Here is a 17032-nt window from a genome sequence, read left to right as displayed (position 1 = left end):
GCATTAGATTCTCACAAGGAGCATGCAACTTAGAACCCTCACATGCGCAGTTCGTATTCCTTTGAGAATCTAAGGTCAAAGCGGATCTGACAGGAGACAAAGCTCAGGCGGTAATGCTCGCTTGCACGCTCACCTGCCACTCACCTCCTGCTGTGTGATCCAGTTCCTAACAGGTTGGGGACCCTTGATATAGACCACAAAGCTTGAAAATATTCACTACCAGGCCCTTTGCAGAAAAAAGTTTTTGGACTCCTCTTTGTAGGGCCTCAAATTGGCCCCATCTCCACCTCTTCATCCATTAGCCTACATTGGGGTCATGCAATGTCAAGTATCAGATGAAGAACTGACCACCCAAAGCTCTGACTAGGCTGTGTTTCTTCCCACATGACAAACTTTGCCATCCATTAATGCTTGAGCCACAGGCTTAATTAAGATGATATAAACGGTTAAAGCTTATCTATTTCCAACTACCAGAAGCCAGAAAAGAAATACACAATAACTTTGTTTATTTTCTTATTTTTTGAGACAAAGTCTCACTCTGTTGCCCAAGCTGGAGCACAGTGGCAGTCTGTGCCCACTGCAACCTCCACCTCCAGGGTTCAAGTGATTCTCCTGCCTCGGCCTACCGAGTAGCTGGGACTACAGGCACGCACCACCATGCCCGGTTAATTTTTGTATTTTTAGCAGAGATGGGGTTTCACTATGTTGGCCAAGCTGCTCTTGAACTCCTGACCTCGTGATCTACCCACCTCAGCCTCCCAAAGTGCTGGGATTACAGGTGTGAGCCACTGCGCCTGGCAAGAACTTTATTTTTTAAACTTTAAACTATCAACAATTAAAGGGGAATCTTCTTTAACTTGATCTTTTCTTCTATATTTGAAAAGTATCTCATCTTTGTCAAAATTTCCTTGGCTTCTTCAAAGTCATCTGAAATAAACAGAGACACTGAAGTCAGTCTTCATTTCAAGCAAGAATAAAACCAACTCTGATGACTAGGGCAGCCATATATAGGTGGAGCCTGGGGTCCGGAGGGCCCCTCAATTCCTCAATAAGACTTAGCAACAAAGAGGGAGAACATCTGGATCGTTAAGGAGACAAAGGGATAAACCAAATCGGGGGGGGGGGCATGTAAGAGCATGTGCACAGGATTCACATAAATTAGAGAAGTTTATTCTCTTCAGGATAGACCCAAGTAATAAATGACTGGTGGGGGCTAGATGCAGGAGCTCATACCTGCTATCCCAGCACTTTGGGAGGCTGAGGCGGGAGGATGGCTTGAGCCCAGGAATTGAAGACCAGCCTGGGTAACAAGGCAAGACCCTGTCTCTACCAAAAAAAAAAATTAGCTGGGCATAGTGGCACATGTCTGTAGTCCTGGCTACTTGGGAGGCTGAGGTGGGAGGATCCTTTCAGCCTAGGAGTTTGAGGTTGCACTGAGCTATGACTGCGCCACTGTACTTCAACCTGGGTGACAGGGTGAGACCCTGTCTCTTTAAAAAAAAAAAGGGGGGGTTGTGTTTTAAAAGTTTTAAAACTTTTTCCCTAACACATGTGGTGGTATACTGAGGATATGAAAGCACTGGATGCTTCCTCTATGCCAGGTGCTGAGGCACAGAGCTGCCTTCAGGGGGCTTACAGTTCAGGTGCTAAGGCACAGAGATAAGCTCAGGGGGCTTACAGTTCCCAAGAAAGACACCGTTAGACCAGTGATTTTCTTTTTTGTGTGTGTGTGAGATGGAGCCTCACTCTGTCACCTAGGCCAGAGTGCAGTGGCGCAATCTCAGCTCACTGCAACCTCTGCCTCCCGGGTTCAACCAATACTCATGCCTCAGTCTCCTGAGTAGCTGGTACTACAGGGTGTCTGCCACCATGCCTGGCTAATTTTTGTATTTTTAGTAGAGGCAGGGTTTCACCATGTTGGCTGTGGCTGGTCTCAAATTCCTGACCTCAAGTGATCTGCCTGCCGTGGATTCCCAAAGTGCTGGGATTATAGGTGTGAGCCACCATGCCTGGCCAGACCAGTGATTTTCTTTTTTTTTTTGAGACGGAGTCTGGCTCTGTCGCCCAGGCTGGAGTGCAGTGGCGCGATCTCGGCTCACTGCAAGCTCCGACTCCCGGGTTCACGCCATTCTCCTGCCTCAGCCTCCCGAGTAGCTGGGACTACAGGCGCCCACAACTGCGCCCGGCTAATTTTTTTGTATTTTTAGTAGAGACGGGGTTTCACCGTGGTCTCGATCTCCTGACCTTGTGATCCGCCCGCCTCGGCCTCCCAAAGTGCTGGGATTACAGGCGTGAGCCACCGCGCCCGGCCCAGACCAGTGATTTTCAACTGGGGATGATTTTGTCCCCATGGGGACATCGGGCAAGATCTGGAGATATTTTTGGTTGTCACAGCTAGGAGATAGTACTGACATCTGGTGGGTACAGGCCAGGGATGCTGCTAATCGTCTTATAGTGCTCAGGACAGCTCCCCCAAATGAAGAATTAACTGGCTTACAATATCTGTAGTGCCAAAGTTGAGAAACCCTGACTTAGATAAGTACAACACAATGTGAAGAGTGCTAAAATGAAGATATGTTATAACCACTCGCATCATTCCAGATGACTCCAAAAATAAAATATTTAGCAAAAAAGTCACAGGATATATATGATATTATTTATATAAAGATAAAAATATGTGAGACGAAATAATACATTATTATGTACATATATGGTTAAAACTATCAAGAAAAGCAAGGGAATGAGTAACACAAAATTCAGGAGGGTGGTTACTGTGGGAAATGTAATGGCAAATGGTCTACCAGGGACTTGGAAGGCCTTGGTCATATTTCATTTCTCAATTTATTTAATATATTTTTTGTATTAAAAAAATTTTAGGACCAGGTGCAGTGACTCAGGCCTGTAATCCCAGCACTTTGGGAGGCCGAGGTGGGCGGATCATGAAGTCAGGAGTTAAAGACCAGCCTGGCCAACATGGTGAAAACCCATCTCTACTAAAAATACAAAAATTAGCTGGGCGTGGTGATAGGCACCTGTAATCGCAGCTACTTGGGAGGCTGAGGCAGGAGAATCACTTGAAACCGAAAGGCTGAGGTTGCAGTAAGCTGAGATCATGCGATCGTGCCACTGCACTCCAGCCTGGGTGAAAGAGCAAAACTCGGTCTCAAAAAAAAAAAAAAAAAAAATTAAGTTGTGGTAACACATGACATAAAATTCATCAAGTTAGCCATTTCTAAGTGTACAGTTCAATGACATTAACTACATTCACATTGTTATGCAAGCATCATCACCATCCATCCGCAGAACTTTTTTTTTGTTTGTTTCAGATGGAGTCTCCCGTTGTCGTTGAGGCTGGAGTGCAGTGGCATCATCTTGGCTGACTGCAGCCTCCACCTCCCGGGTTGAAGTGATTCTTGTGCCTCAGAATCCCAAGTAGCTGGGATTACAGGTATGCACCATCACACCCAGCTAATTTTTGTATTTTCAGTAGAGATGGGGTTTCACCATGTTGGTCAGGCTGGTCTTGAACTCCTGGTCTCAGGTGATCCATCTGCCTCAGTCTCTCAAAGTGCTGGGATTACAGGTGCAAGCCACCCTGCCCAGCTTCCACAGAACTCTCTTCATCTTGCAAAACTGAAGCTGTCTACTTATGAAATAACTGTCTATTTTCCTCTTCCCGACTCTATTCCCCACAACCACCATTCCACTTTCTCTCTATGAATCTATCACAGGTACCTCATATAAGTGGAATTATATAGTATTTGTCCTTTTGTGACTGACATTTCACATAGTACATTGCCCTCAAGGTTCATCCATGTTGGAACCTGTGTCAGAATTTCCTTTTTTTTTTTTCCCTTGAGACAGAGTTTCGCTCTTGTTGCTCAGGCAGGAGTGCAGTGGTGCGATCTTGGCTCGATTCTCCTGCCTCAGCCTCCCAAGTAGCTGGGATTACAGGCATCTGCCACCACACCTGGCTACTTTTTGTATTTTTAGTAGAGATGGGGTTTCAACCATATTGGCCAAGCTGGTCTCGAACTCCTGACCTTGTGATCCGCTGGCTTTGGACTTCCTAAGTGCTGGGATTACAGGCTTGAGCTACTGCGCCTGACCCTGTGTCAAAATTTCTATCCCTTGGCCGGGCGCGGTGGCTCAAGCCTGTAATCCCAGCACTTTGGGAGGCCGAGACGGGCGGATCACGAGGTCAGGAGATCGAGACCATCCTGGCTAACACGGTGAAACCCCGTCTCTACTAAAAAAAAAATACAAAAAACTAGCCGGGCGAGGTGGCAGGCGCCTGTAGTCCCAGCTACTTGGGAGGCTGAGGCAGGCGAATGGCGGGAACCCGGGAGGCGGAGCTTGCAGTGAGCTGAGATCCGGCCACAGCACTCCAGCCTGGGCAACAGAGCGAGACTCCATCTCAAAAAAAAAAAAAAAAAAAAAAAATTTCTATCCCTTTTTTTTGAGATGGAGTTTTTCTCTTGTTGCCCAGGCTGGAGTGCAATGGCGCAATCTCAGCTCACTGCAACCTCTGCCTCCCGGGTTCAAGTGATTTTCCTGCCTCAGCCTGCTGAGTAGCTGGGATTATAGGCACCTGCCACCATGCTGGGCTAATTTTTTTGCATTTTCAGTAGAGATGGGGTTTCACCATGTCGGCCAGGCTGGTCTCGAACTCCCGACCTCAAATGATCCGCCTGCCTCAGCCTCCTAAAGTGCTGGGATTACAGATGTGAGCCACTGCGCCCAGCCCATTGTTGCACTTATTATTTTGAACAAATTTAACTGTTAGATCAATTAAAAAAAAAGTTTTAATTTTACATTTACTTATTCCTTTCTCCAATGGTTTTCCTTTCTTTATGTAGACCCAAGTTTCTGACCTATATAAATTTCCTCCACTCTAAATAAATTCTTTTTTTTGAGACAGAGTCTCATTCTGTCACCCAGGTTGGAGTGCATTGGCGTGATCTCAGCTCACTGCAACCTCCGACTCCTGGGTTCAAGCGATTCTCCTGCCTCAGCCTCCTGAGTAGCTGGGATTACAGGTGAGCGCCACCACGCTGGCTAATTTTGTATTTTTAGTAGAGATGGGGTTCCACTATGTTTGTCAGGGTGGTCTCGAACTCCTGACCTCGTGATCCGCCCACCTCAGCCTCCCAACATGCTGGGATTACAGGCGTGAGCCACCATGCCCGGCCAATCAATTATTTTAACATTTTTTTACAAGGCAGGTCTCCTGTCAACAAATTTCCTCTTTTTTTTCAGATGGAATCTTGTACTTTTATCCAGGCTGGAGTGCAGTGGTGCGATCTAGGTTCACTGCAACCTCCACCTCCCAAGTTCAAGTGATTCTCCTGCCTCAGCCTCCCGAGTAGCTGGGATTACAGGCACACTACCACACCCGGCTAATTTTCTTTTTTTTTTTTTTTTTTTGAGACGGAGTCTCACTCTGTAGCCCAGGCTGGAGTGCAGTGGCCGGATCTCAGCTCACTGCAAGCTCCGCCTCCCGGGTTCACGCCATTCTCCGGCCTCAGCCTCCCAGGTAGCTGGGACTACAGGCGCCCGCCACCTCGCCCGGCTAGTTTTTTTTTTTTGTATTTCTTAGTAGAGACGGGGTTTCATCGTGTTAGCCAGGATGGTCTCGATCTCCTGACCTCGTGATCCACCCGTCTCGGCCTCCCAAAGTGCTGGGATTACAGGCTTGAGCCACCGCGCCCGGCCCACACCCGGCTAATTTTCTATTTTTAGAAGAGATGGGGTTTCACCATGTTGGCTAGGATGGTCTTGATCTCTTGACCTCTTGATCCACCTGCCTCGGCCTCCCAAAGTGCTGGGATTACAGGTGTGAACCAGCACGCCCAGTCTAAATTCCCTCAATTTTTATTTGCCTGAGAATAGCTTCATTCCTCCTTCAGGTTTCTTTTTTTGTTTTGAGAAGGAGTCTCACTCTGTTGCCCAGGTTGGAGTGCAGCAGTGCAGTCTCAGCTCACTGCAACCTCAGCCTCCCCAGTTCAAGCGATTCCCCTGCCTCAGCCTCTTGAGTAGCTGGGACTGTAGGCACATACCACCACACTCAGCTAATTTTTGTATTTTTAATAGAGATGGGAGTTTCACCATGTTGGCCAGGCTGGTCTCAAACCCCTGACCTCAAGTGATCCACCCACCTCACCCTCCCAAACTGCTGGGATTATAGGTATGAGTCACCATGCCCGGATCACTTTTTTGATATAGTTTGTTTCTCTAGCAAGGCAGAAATGTCGATCCTTTTTTTTCTTTTTTTTTTTTTTTTTTTGAGTCAGAGTCTTGCCCTGTTGCCCAGGCTGGCATAGTGGCACAATCTCGGCTCACTGCAACTTCCGCCTCCCTGGTTCAAGTGACTCTCCTGCCTCAGCCTCCATAGCAGCTGGGACTACAGGCAGTGTGCCACCACGCCCGGCTAATTTTTGTATTTTTAGTAGAGATGGCGTTTTATCCGTTAGCGAGGATGGTCTCTATCTCCCAACCTCATGATCCGCCCACCTTGGCCTCCCAAAGTGATGGGATTACAGGCGTGAGCCACTGTGCCCGGCCCAGAAATGTATTAAAGGCATTTTTTAAAGGCAGAAATGTAGATTCTAAGTATTTCATATCTCCCAACATAGCTATCATAGGAAGGTATATCATAGCTAGTCATTGAATGAATGGCTACATCTTAGTGCTTGGAATTTCTTTCCATATTTAAGAAAGTCAAGAAAAGAAAGTACCTTGTTCAAAAGCACTGCTCACATTGTCAGTAAATTCTTTCTGTTTAGCTGAAAAAGAAAACCATTCTCTTAATTTTTCCACTGAAATAGACTTATAATATGAAGACAATACATATACTTTGTAATCATGCTGGTTTGAACACAACTAAGGAGGAAGTTTATATTCAAGGGTAAGGCTTCATAACCTTTGTCTCTGTGTGTACCATGACGGCAGCTGCTGTTTAGCAGAACTCTGGCTGACCCTAATAACACTCTGTTTTTCTACCCATGAAAGGTCTGAGGAGCAATCACCAAGGCTTATAAAATGGCTATAGAATCAATTAAAAAAAAAAAAAAAAAAGACAAGGATATACTGATTATCTCCACAAAACAGTTTGGGTCTTCGACATTTCAGCAAGGAGAATATTAACATGCTGGGAACACCTATCAGTAAAGCATTACTGAGTGTTTCCGGCAACGATTTGCAAATTGTATGGCCTCTCAGGAAAATGAAAACATTTACATCATGTTGTGTCATAAGAGAGAAGATGCCAAACAAAATAAAGCAGCAGCTATCTCATATTTCTCTTGATTCCTTGTTAGAAAATGAGGAATTTTCCAGTAATCTCATTTCTCAGATATAAATAGTATCAGTCATTTATATGGTGTCGTCTTTCGAAACACTGTCAAATACATTATATCCCTAAGGTAGGAAATGACAGGTATTGGGGGAATTGTCCCATGGGTGATGAGTGGAAGATCTGGGAGCAGAATCCAAGTCACTTGACTCCCAGTCTGGTGTTTGAAACTCACCTCTCAGGTAGCAGTGTGGTGTCCACAAAAGAACAGACTAGGAACCTGGAGGTTCTTAAGCCCTGACCCTAAAATTAACTAGCTCTATGCCTTGAACATTCATTTTACCTGGGCCGTAACAGATACCTTACAGGAGAAAATTTAGGAATTAATCTAAATTAAGGTCAGTGAGCTGCTCAAAGTCAAATGTTTACTATAGGGCTAGAATAAGTTTTTTTTTTTTTTTTTTTTTTGAGACGGAGTTTCACTCTTGTTGCCCAGTCTGTAGTGCAATGGTGCGATCTCGGCTCACTGCAACCTCTGCCTCCCGGGTTCAAGCAATTCTCCTGCTTTAGCCTCCGAAGTTGGTGGGATTATAGGCGTGCGCCACCATGCCCGGCTAATTTTGTATTTTTAGTAGAGACAGGGTTTCGCCATGTTGGTCAGAGTGGTCTCGAACTCCTGACCTCAGGTGATCTGCCCATCTCAGCCTCCCAAAGTGCTGGAATTATAGGCGTGAGCCACCATACCTGGCCTAGAATACATGCTTTTACATGCTTTATCTTATTTATCTTGATCCCCACAACAACCAGTACTAATATTATCTCTATTTACAGATGAGGAAACTGAAGGTCAGAGGAATGAAGTCATTTGTTCAAGGTCACACAAAGTCAATAGCATGCTGCCTTGTCATCTAAAATTGGGCAGCTGAGCCCATCGACTGCAACTCCTGAGTTTCTCTTCTCCCTATCACCGAGCCCTAATGCTGTCAACATATCTCCAGCTGACAGTCCCCTCACCACAAATTCTATTTTACTGCTTTAAACGTCTTTTCTTGGCCGGGCGCGGTGGCTCAAGCCTGTAATCCCAGCACTTTGGGAGGCCGAGATGGGCGGATCACGAGGTCAGGAGATCGAGACCATCCTGGCTAACATGGTGAAACCCCGTCTCTACTAAGAAATACAAAAAATAGCCGGGCGAGGTGGCAGCGCCTGTAGTCCCAGCTACTCGGGAGGCTGAGGCCGGAGAATGGCGTGAACCCGGGAGGCGGAGCTTGCAGTGAGCAGAGATCCGGCCACTGCACTCCAGCCTGGGCTACAGAGCGAGACTCCGTCTCCAAAAAAAAAAAAAAAGTCTTTTCTCATTATTGTTTGCTCATTTAGTAAATACTTACCAAGTTCCTTTTAAACTATAAGTACTTTTCTGTGAGCTGAGGATGTGAGGGAAGCAAAAAGTAGACATGATTTCTCCTTCTGCAGAACTTCCAGTCTAATGAGGGAGGCTGATATTGATCAATTAATATCACACAGAACAGTGAAGTTATAACTGTGATTAGTCTTACAAAAGAGATAGCCACTACTAATAGATAGCTTAAAAAAGGCTTCTCTGAGGAAATGATGATTGCCTTCAGATCTGGAGAAGGAGGGGTTAACTTAAATGGGGTGAAGGAGAGGAGGGCTTCAGGCAGAAGCAAGAGGCCCTAAGGTAGGAGGGTGCCTAGTACAGATGAGGAACCGGAAGTGGTCAGTGTGGCTGGAGTGGAGAGGGCAAAACGAAGAGAAGCAAAGGACAGGGCATGCAGGGCCCTGTAAGGGATGCTAGAGCTTTAGAGCAGTGAGAAGCCACTTAAAAGTTTTTTCTTGGGGAGGGGGGAGGGGGGAGGGATTGCACTGGGAGTTACACCTGATGTAAATGACGAGTTGATGGGTGCTGACGAGTTGATGGCTGCAGCACACCAACATGGCACAAGTATACATATGTAACAAACCTGCACGTTATGCACATGTACCCTAGAACTCAAAGTATAATTAAAAAAATATATATATACATAAAAAAAAAAAAGTTTTTTCTTTTTTTCTGAGACGTGGTTTCGCTCCACTGCTGAAGCTGGAGAGCAATGGTGCAAACACGGTTCACTGCAATCTCCACCTCCTGGGCTCAAGTGATCCTCCTGCCTCAGCCTCCTGAGTAGCTGGGACTACAGGCATGCACTACCACATCTGGCTAATTTTTAAATTTTTTTATGGAGATGGGGTCTTGCTATGTTGACCAGGCTAGTCTTGAACTCCTGGGCTCAAAAGATCCTCCCACTTCAGCCTCCCAAAGTACTGGGATTACAGGTGTAAGCCACACCTGGCCAATTTAAATAAGGCCAAAAGTAGTGATTAGATTTGGGTTTTGGCTGGGCTTGGTGGCTCACACCTGTAATCCCAGCACTTTGGGAGGCCAAGATGGATGGATCACCTGAGGTCAGGAGTTTGAGATCAGCCTGGGCAACATGGTGAAACCCCGTCACTACTAAAAACAAAAAATAGAATTAGCCAAGCATGGTGGCACGCACCTGTAGTCCTAGCAACTTGGGAGGCAGAGGCAGGAGCATAGCTTGAACCTGGGAGGCAGAGGTTGCAGTGAGCCGAGATGATACCACTGCACTCCAGCCTGGGTGACAGAGCAAGACTCTGTCTCAAAAAAAAAAAAAAAAAAAGACTTGAGTTTCAAAAAGATTCCAGTGACAGTGAAGGGATTTGTTAGATGGGGCCTGAAGGTACAGACAGACCAGTGAAAAGCTACTGCAGTTGTCCAGGTGAGAGTGAATGGTAGCTTGGAAAAGGTTGGTGGCAGTGAAAATAGAGATGGGTGGATGAATTTGAGGCAAATTTAAGTCGGCTCTTTCAGACATAAAAGACTGACTACACACATAAGGAAAAATAAGGTTGTTAAGGCCTCCTCAAAATTTACACTTGTTCAACTGGTGTCATTCTCTTAGGGAACACTGGAAGAGGAACAGATTATTCTTCTTATTATTTTTTTATTTGGAGTCTTGCTTTGTCATCCAGGCTGGAGTACAGTGGCACGATCTCGGCTCACTACAACCTCCGCCTCCTGGGTTCAAGCAATTCTCCTGCCTCAGCCTCCCGAGTAGCTGGGACTACAGGCGCATGCCAACACGCCCAGCTAACTTTTTGTATTTTTAGTAGAGACGGGGTTTCACTATGTTAGCCAGCATGGTCTTGATCTCCCGACCTCGTGATCCGCCTGCCTCGGCCTCCCCAAGTGCAGGGATTACAGGCGTGAGCCACCGCGCCCGGCCTAAGAGGAACAGATTTTTTTTAGGGGAAAGGTGGGGAGGGGAGACACTTGGGAATCCATTTTGGGCACAGTTGACATATATAAACTCCAAGAAGGCACAGTCTTTCTTGTTCTATGCTGTATCCTCAGTGTCATACGCAGTGCCTGATATTTGTAGTAGAACACTACAAATATCTGTGAAAGTATGTAATGAATAGAGTCTAACAGAGAACCTTGGAATCTTTTATATGTGGAATGGTCAATTTGATGAGTCAAGTTGGCTAGGCTATGGTGCCCAGTTGTTTGCCAGGCACATTGAGTCACGCCTGTAATCCCAGCACTTTGGGAGACTGAGGCAGGGGGATTGCTTTGAACCCAGGAGTTTAAAGCCAGCCTGGGCAACATGGCGAAATCCCATCTCTATAAAAGACACAAAAAATTAGCCAGGCGTGGTGATGCACGCCTGTAGTCCCAGCTATCCAAGAGGTTGAGGTGAGAAGATTGCTTGAGCCCATGGGTCAAGGCTACAGTGAGCTGTGACTGTACCACTGCGCTCCAGCCTGGGTGACAGAGTGAGACCATGTCTCAAAAAAACAAAAACCAACTAGTTTAGATGATCCTGTGAAGGTATTTGTAGATGTGATTAACATTTATAATCAGTTGACTTTAAGTAATGGATGTTACCCTACATAATGTGGGTGGGCCTCATCCAATCAAGTAGAGGCATTAAGTGCAAAAACAGGTTTTCTGGGAAGGAATTCTGTAGCAAGACTGTAACATAGAAATCCTGCCTAGACTTTCAGCCTGCTTATCTACCTTATAGATTTTATTTATTTATTTTTTTGTGACAGGGTCTCACTGTCACTCAGGCTGGAGTGCAGTGGCGTGATCTCAGCTCACTGCAAGCTCTGACACCCGGGCTCAGGTGATTCTCCCACCTCAGCCTCCCGGATAGCTGGGACCACAAGTGTGCACCTCCACGCTTGGCTGATTTTTTTTTTTTTTTTTGAGACAGAGTCTCACTCTGTTGCCCAGGCTGGAGTGCAGCGGCACAATCTCGGCTCACTGCAAGCCCCGCCTCCCAAGTTCAAGCGATTCTCCTGCCTCAGCCTCCCGAGTAGCTGGGATTATAGGCATGCACCACCATGCTGGGCTAATTTTCTATTTTTAGTAGAGACGGTGTTTCTCCATGTTGGCCTGGCTGGTCTCGAACCCCCAACCTCAGGTGATCCACCTGCCTCGGCCTCCCAAAGTGCTGGGATTACAGGCGTGAGCCACCATGCCCGGTCGACGCTTGGCTGATTTTTTAGTCTTTTTTTTCACAGATGGAGTTTCGCCACATTGCCCAGGCTGGTCTCGAACTCCTAGACTCAAGGGATCTGCCCTTCTCGGTCTCCCAAAATGCTGGGATTACAGGCATGAGCCACTGCGCCCAGTCCTACCCGATAGATTTTAGATGTGCCAGCTCCCACAATTATGTGAGCTAATTCCTTAAAGTAAATAACCTTCCTTTTTTTTTTTTTTTTTTTTTTTTTGAGACGGAGTCTCGCTCTGTCGCCCAGGCTGGAGTGCAGTGGCGTGATTTCCGCTCACTGCAAGCTCTGCCTCCTGGGTTCATGCCATTCTCCTGCCTCAGCCTCCCGAGTAGCTGGGACTACAGGCGCCTGCTACCACACCTGGCTAATTTTTGTATTTTTAGTAGAGACAGGGTTTCACCATGTTGGCCAGGCTGGTCTTGAACGCCTGACCTCAGGTGATCCACTCACTCGCCTTGGCCTCCCAAAGTGCTGGGATTATAGGCATGAGCCACTGTGCCTGGGCCATTATGTACTCTTTACGTTCATTTTTCACTTATCCTTGGACAAGCAATGAAATACATTCGGTGCTATTTTGTCTTTCACCTTTGACAATGGATTCAATCTCTTTCATGGCAGCTTCACTTTCAGCTTCTGCAAGTTTTTCATTGATTTCCATTATTTCCATGAGAAATTGCCTGTCCATTTCATAATCTGTCCTTTCAGGAATCTCTATTCCATGGAGCTTTAGCTATTGGGGCAGAAAGCAAGAAACATAAGTTGAAGAAACTATGGGCAGAGTAATCTAAATCCTACTCATCCGTTAGGAAATAATACCACTAATAGAGAAAACTGGAACAGTCCCAGTAATGAAAGACTAAGGGGTATCAAAAGGTTGGACTGAAACATAAATGCTGGAATGGGATTTCCACTTAATGCTACCTGAAACTGTGTGACCTTGGTGTGATCTTGGGGTAGTCATCCCTCCACCCAGAGGTTGAACTAGATGTGTCTAAAGATTCTATTCAATTACAAAATTTTCTAGATTGTAAGATACTTTTTTTTTTTTTTTTTTTTTGAGATGAAGTCTCGCTCTGTTACCCAGGCTGGAGTGCAGTGGCATGATCTCAGCTCACTGCAACCTCTGCCTCCTGGGGAAGCAATTCTCTGCCTCAGCCTCTCAGGTAGCTGGGATTAGAGGCACCTGCCACCACGTCTGGCTAATTATTTTGTATTTTTTGTAGAGGCAGGGTTTCACCACCTTGACCAGGCTGGTCTTGAACTCCTGACCTCGTGATCCACCTGCCTCGGCCTCCCAAAGTGCTGGGATTACAGGCGTGAGCCACCATGCCTGGCCTCTTAAGATACTTTTGAGAGGGGAAAATAAAAAAAACACAACAGAAAATGACTTTTAACTAAAAGCTACCAACATCAAATCCTTGAAATTCATAGAAAAAAGCTAGAAAATAACAATTTAAAAAATGCTGTTGAGGCAAGTAATATTCACAGAGAAAATTATACTTGTGCTGTAAGGCTAAATACTATTGGGTCCCTGGACTCTTTTTTTTTTTTTGAGAGGGTACAGTAGTACAATCACAGCTCACTGTAGCCTCGACCTCTCAGGCTCAAGTGATCCTCCTGCTTCAACTCCAGAGTAGCTGGGACTACAGGTGTATGCCACCATGCCCAGCTAATTTTGGTATTTTTTGTAGAAATGGGGTGTCATCATGTTGCCCAGGATGGTCTTGAACTCCTGGGCTGAAGTGATCTGTCCACCTCAGCCTCCTAAAGTGCTGGGATTACAGGTGTGAGCCACCATGCCCGACCTCAAGCACTCTTCTGCTGAATAAAGGGGACGTGGCTGTCCTATGTCATAATGGGCATCAGGACTTCACGCACAAAAGGGTTGGGAAATCACCTTACAAGGTACAGTCCTCTGCTCAGGGGGGCGAGGAGGGTCTTATAGGCGTCATTCACCAGGGTCGAATGCTTCTCTGAGAAGTCCTTTTCAGTCTGTTAGTGGAGATGAAGATAGTACTTTACCATCCAAATTACAAAGTTTTTTTTTTTTTTTTTTTTTAGACAGAGTCATCCAGGCTGGAGTGGCAGTGGCACGAACTCAGCTCACTGCAACCTCTGTCTCCCACGTTCAAGTGATCCTCCTGCCTTAGCCTCTCAAGTAGCTGGGACTATAAGCGTGTGCCACTGCACTAGGCTAATTTTTATATTTTTAGTAGAGACAGGGTTTCACCATGTTGGCCAGGCTGGTCTTGAACTCCCGACTTCAAGTGATCCGCCTGCCTGGGCCTCCCAAAGTGCTGGGATTAGAGGCATGAGCCACTGCACCAGGCAGGCCCACAAAGTTTTATAATATGCTGATGGGCAGGCACCTAAGGAAGTGGTTAAGTAGAGCTGGTGTGGGATGAGATGTCTTTATACTCAGCTGATAGGTTTTAAGTTATCGGGGAAGTCAGACAAAAGCTATGAGTGAATGGCAGCTCTGGGTCTGGCAGGCTAGGGTCAGACTGCCATGGGGCAGACACAGCTGATTTTCCAGCTGGGTCCCTGATAATCACATAATCACAAGGCCACTGCCACCCAGTATGCACACATATTTGGGGATTATTGGGGTTGGCCAATAAGCTACCTGAGACCTCTGGCTGAAGAAATCTGGGTGGACAAGACGCTGCAGTTGCTGGTACCTGTGCTGGAGCTTTGCAGTATCAACTCTGAAGGAACGGTTGCTGGAAAGAAATTGGGAGATTAAATTTATGCAACAGATATTTAAAGATTTGTCTACCATGAGCCTGGTTCTTGCTCTTATGGGGAAGTTGCAATAACATATACACAGATAATTTCAAAAAGTGGTAGGTCCTACGAAGGGACACAGAACAGAATCAGAGTGGGTAGCAGATGTAGTGGACAATGAGACGACACTGAACTGAAACCTGAATGATGAGTAGTCAAAGATCAGATGAAAGAGACATCCAGGTGGAATTCCAAGAGCAAGGACCTCGAGGTGGAAGCAAGACAGGGATGCCTGAGGAACTTAAAGATCAGTGTTACTGTAGCCCCTTATACATGTTCAATGACTGGTGGGGGCAGATCCCACAGTTAAGGGAAAAGGACATTCCTAAATTACACAAAGATTTTTTGGAGGGCCAAACTTTAGTCAGATTTCTGAACCTTCTCCTAGGCCCAGCTGTATGCTTTCTTGTAAAATCCAGTTTTGGCAAATAATCTTGCTAAGTCAGTTTAGCTAGAATCTTAGATATTTGATTATCCTAGATCTCTGATCAGAGTGTTCATCCTCCACCATCCCCTAGGTAATGTCTGAGCACCCTGGCCTGTCTTCAGCAAGAATACTGTTAGGTCGGTTTAGCCAGAATCCCGTTTACTCTGCTCCTTGGCTACAAATTTCCTTCTGCCCATGCTGTTTTTGGAGTTGAGACCAATCTCTCTCCCTAACTGCAAGACTCTATTGCAGTGCCCCCTCTACAAGATGATCTTTTTTTTCTTTTTCTTTTTTTTTTTTTTGAGACTGAGTCTGGCTCTGTCGCCCAGGCTGGAGTGCAGTGGCCAGATCTCAGCTCACTGCAAGCTCCGCCTCCCGGGTTTACGCCATCTCCTGCCTCAGCCTCCCGAGTAGCTGGGACCACAGGCGCCCGCCACTTCGCCCGGCTAGTTTTTTGTATTTTTTAGTAGAGATGGGGTTTCACCGTGTTAGCCAGGATGGTCTCGATCTCCTGACCTCGTGATCCGCCCGTCTCGGCCTCCCAAAGTGCTGGGATTACAGGCTTGAGCCACCGCGCCCGGCCTTTTCTTTTTTTTTTTTTTTTTGAGAGGGAGTCTCGCTCTGTTCCCCAGGCTGGAGTGCAGTGGCGCGATCTCGGCTCACTGCAAGCTCCGCCTCCTGGGTTCACGCCATTCTCCTGCCTCAGCCTCCGGAGTAGCTGGGACTACAGGCGCCCGCCACCGCGGCCGGCTAATTTTTTGTATTTTTATTAGAGACAGGGTTTCACCGTGGTCTCGATCTTCTGACCTTGTGATCCGCCCGCCTCGGCCTCCCAAAGTGCTGGGATTACAGGCGTGAGCCACCGCGCCCGGCCAAAATGATCTTGAATAAAGTCTTTCTGGTGTTTGAACAAGTGTGACTGAATAACGTTTTCTTTAATACCACCCTATCTTTTCCACAGCCCAGGTCCCTTCATCCCTGTCTCCCGGTTTATTTTAATTCAACCCCGTTCACACTCTACTCCCAGAGTCTGTCCTATTTCCTTATCAGTTCAGCTCTATCCACACTGCCCCATCTCTCCAAGATCGTCAGCCTCAGGGGAAAAAACTATTTATTGGACCCTTTCCCTCGAATTCTCACTTTTCCCTCAGGTCTCGCCTACAATATTAAGATTTTCATGCTTTACTCCCCAATTTCGGACTACACTTCTACAGTCCTTTCTTAAACACATCAAACCAACTCTTCCAGTCTCCCGGGCCCTGCCCCTCAAGTACCCCTTCCTCAAGCTCCGCCCCTCGACTTCTCCTTCCCTTTCCCGTAGGTACCGCCCCTCAAATCTCCCTCCCCTCTAGCCTCGGCCCCCCTATTTCCTCTAACTTCAGCGCCCGCCCCTCCAGTCCCGTTCGTCTCCCTTCTCCACACCTCAACGCAGCTTCCCTCAGTCCCCGCCTCTCAATTTCCTCCTGAGAAATCAAGACACTTCTCTCACGCCTGCTCTCTAGACCTCCGCCCCCCTATCGGTCCCGCCTTCTCTTCCGCAAGCCAGATCCGTCCTCCCCTCTCGCAGGCCAGACCCCGACGTCTCTCTCGCCCGGGCCCGTTTCCCGAAACAGTCGCTCGTACCAGTCCATAAGGCTGAAGTAGTCTCGAGTGGGGTCAGGTGCCTGCAGCGCTCTGCACTGTGGGCAGAAGAACCTGTCCTCCCGCCCGGGGCCCCATGGGCCGCCGCAGTTCCAACAGTGGGGAGAATTGCTTCCCGCCTGCGACGCAGCATCGCAGCTTAGCAGTCTCCTTCTGGGAACCCCTGTCGGCCAAAACCCCCACACCCGGAGCAAAGCCCCGACTCTCCCCCGCCACATCTCGCCGGCGGCCTAGCTAGCCGTGGTCACCCGTGGGGAAAAGCAAAGAGAGCGTCCAACCAGACT

The 17032-nt window shown here is 47.1% G+C and overlaps 1 protein-coding gene across 6 annotated transcripts; it reads right to left on the bottom strand.

Moving 5' to 3' along the window:
* Positions 1-489: 489 nt before the first annotated feature.
* On the bottom strand, positions 490-17031 carry LOC105487286 (HscB mitochondrial iron-sulfur cluster cochaperone). 6 transcript variants are annotated; one of them, XM_071080331.1, is made up of 6 exons: positions 16731-17028; positions 14520-14616; positions 13796-13885; positions 12479-12623; positions 6738-6785; positions 490-927 (listed from the first exon to the last, which is right to left on the bottom strand). In XM_071080331.1, the coding sequence occupies exons 1-6, from the start codon at positions 16964-16966 to the stop codon at positions 836-838; spliced, it is 708 nt and encodes a 235-aa protein (XP_070936432.1). In that variant the 5' UTR covers positions 16967-17028; the 3' UTR covers positions 490-835. The 6 variants fall into 6 exon arrangements, with proteins under 6 accessions (XP_070936432.1, XP_070936433.1, XP_070936437.1 ...); XM_071080332.1 differs by lacking the exon at positions 12479-12623; XM_071080334.1 differs by lacking the exon at positions 12479-12623 and having other exon boundaries at positions 887-927; positions 13791-13885.
* Between the last annotated feature and the right edge of the window lies 1 nt (position 17032).

This window comes from Macaca nemestrina, chromosome 15 (genome assembly GCF_043159975.1).
Source record: "Macaca nemestrina isolate mMacNem1 chromosome 15, mMacNem.hap1, whole genome shotgun sequence".
NCBI lineage: Eukaryota > Metazoa > Chordata > Mammalia > Primates > Cercopithecidae > Macaca > Macaca nemestrina.
Note: the sequence above shows the minus strand (reverse complement) of the source record. Positions and strands in the feature narration are given on the sequence as shown.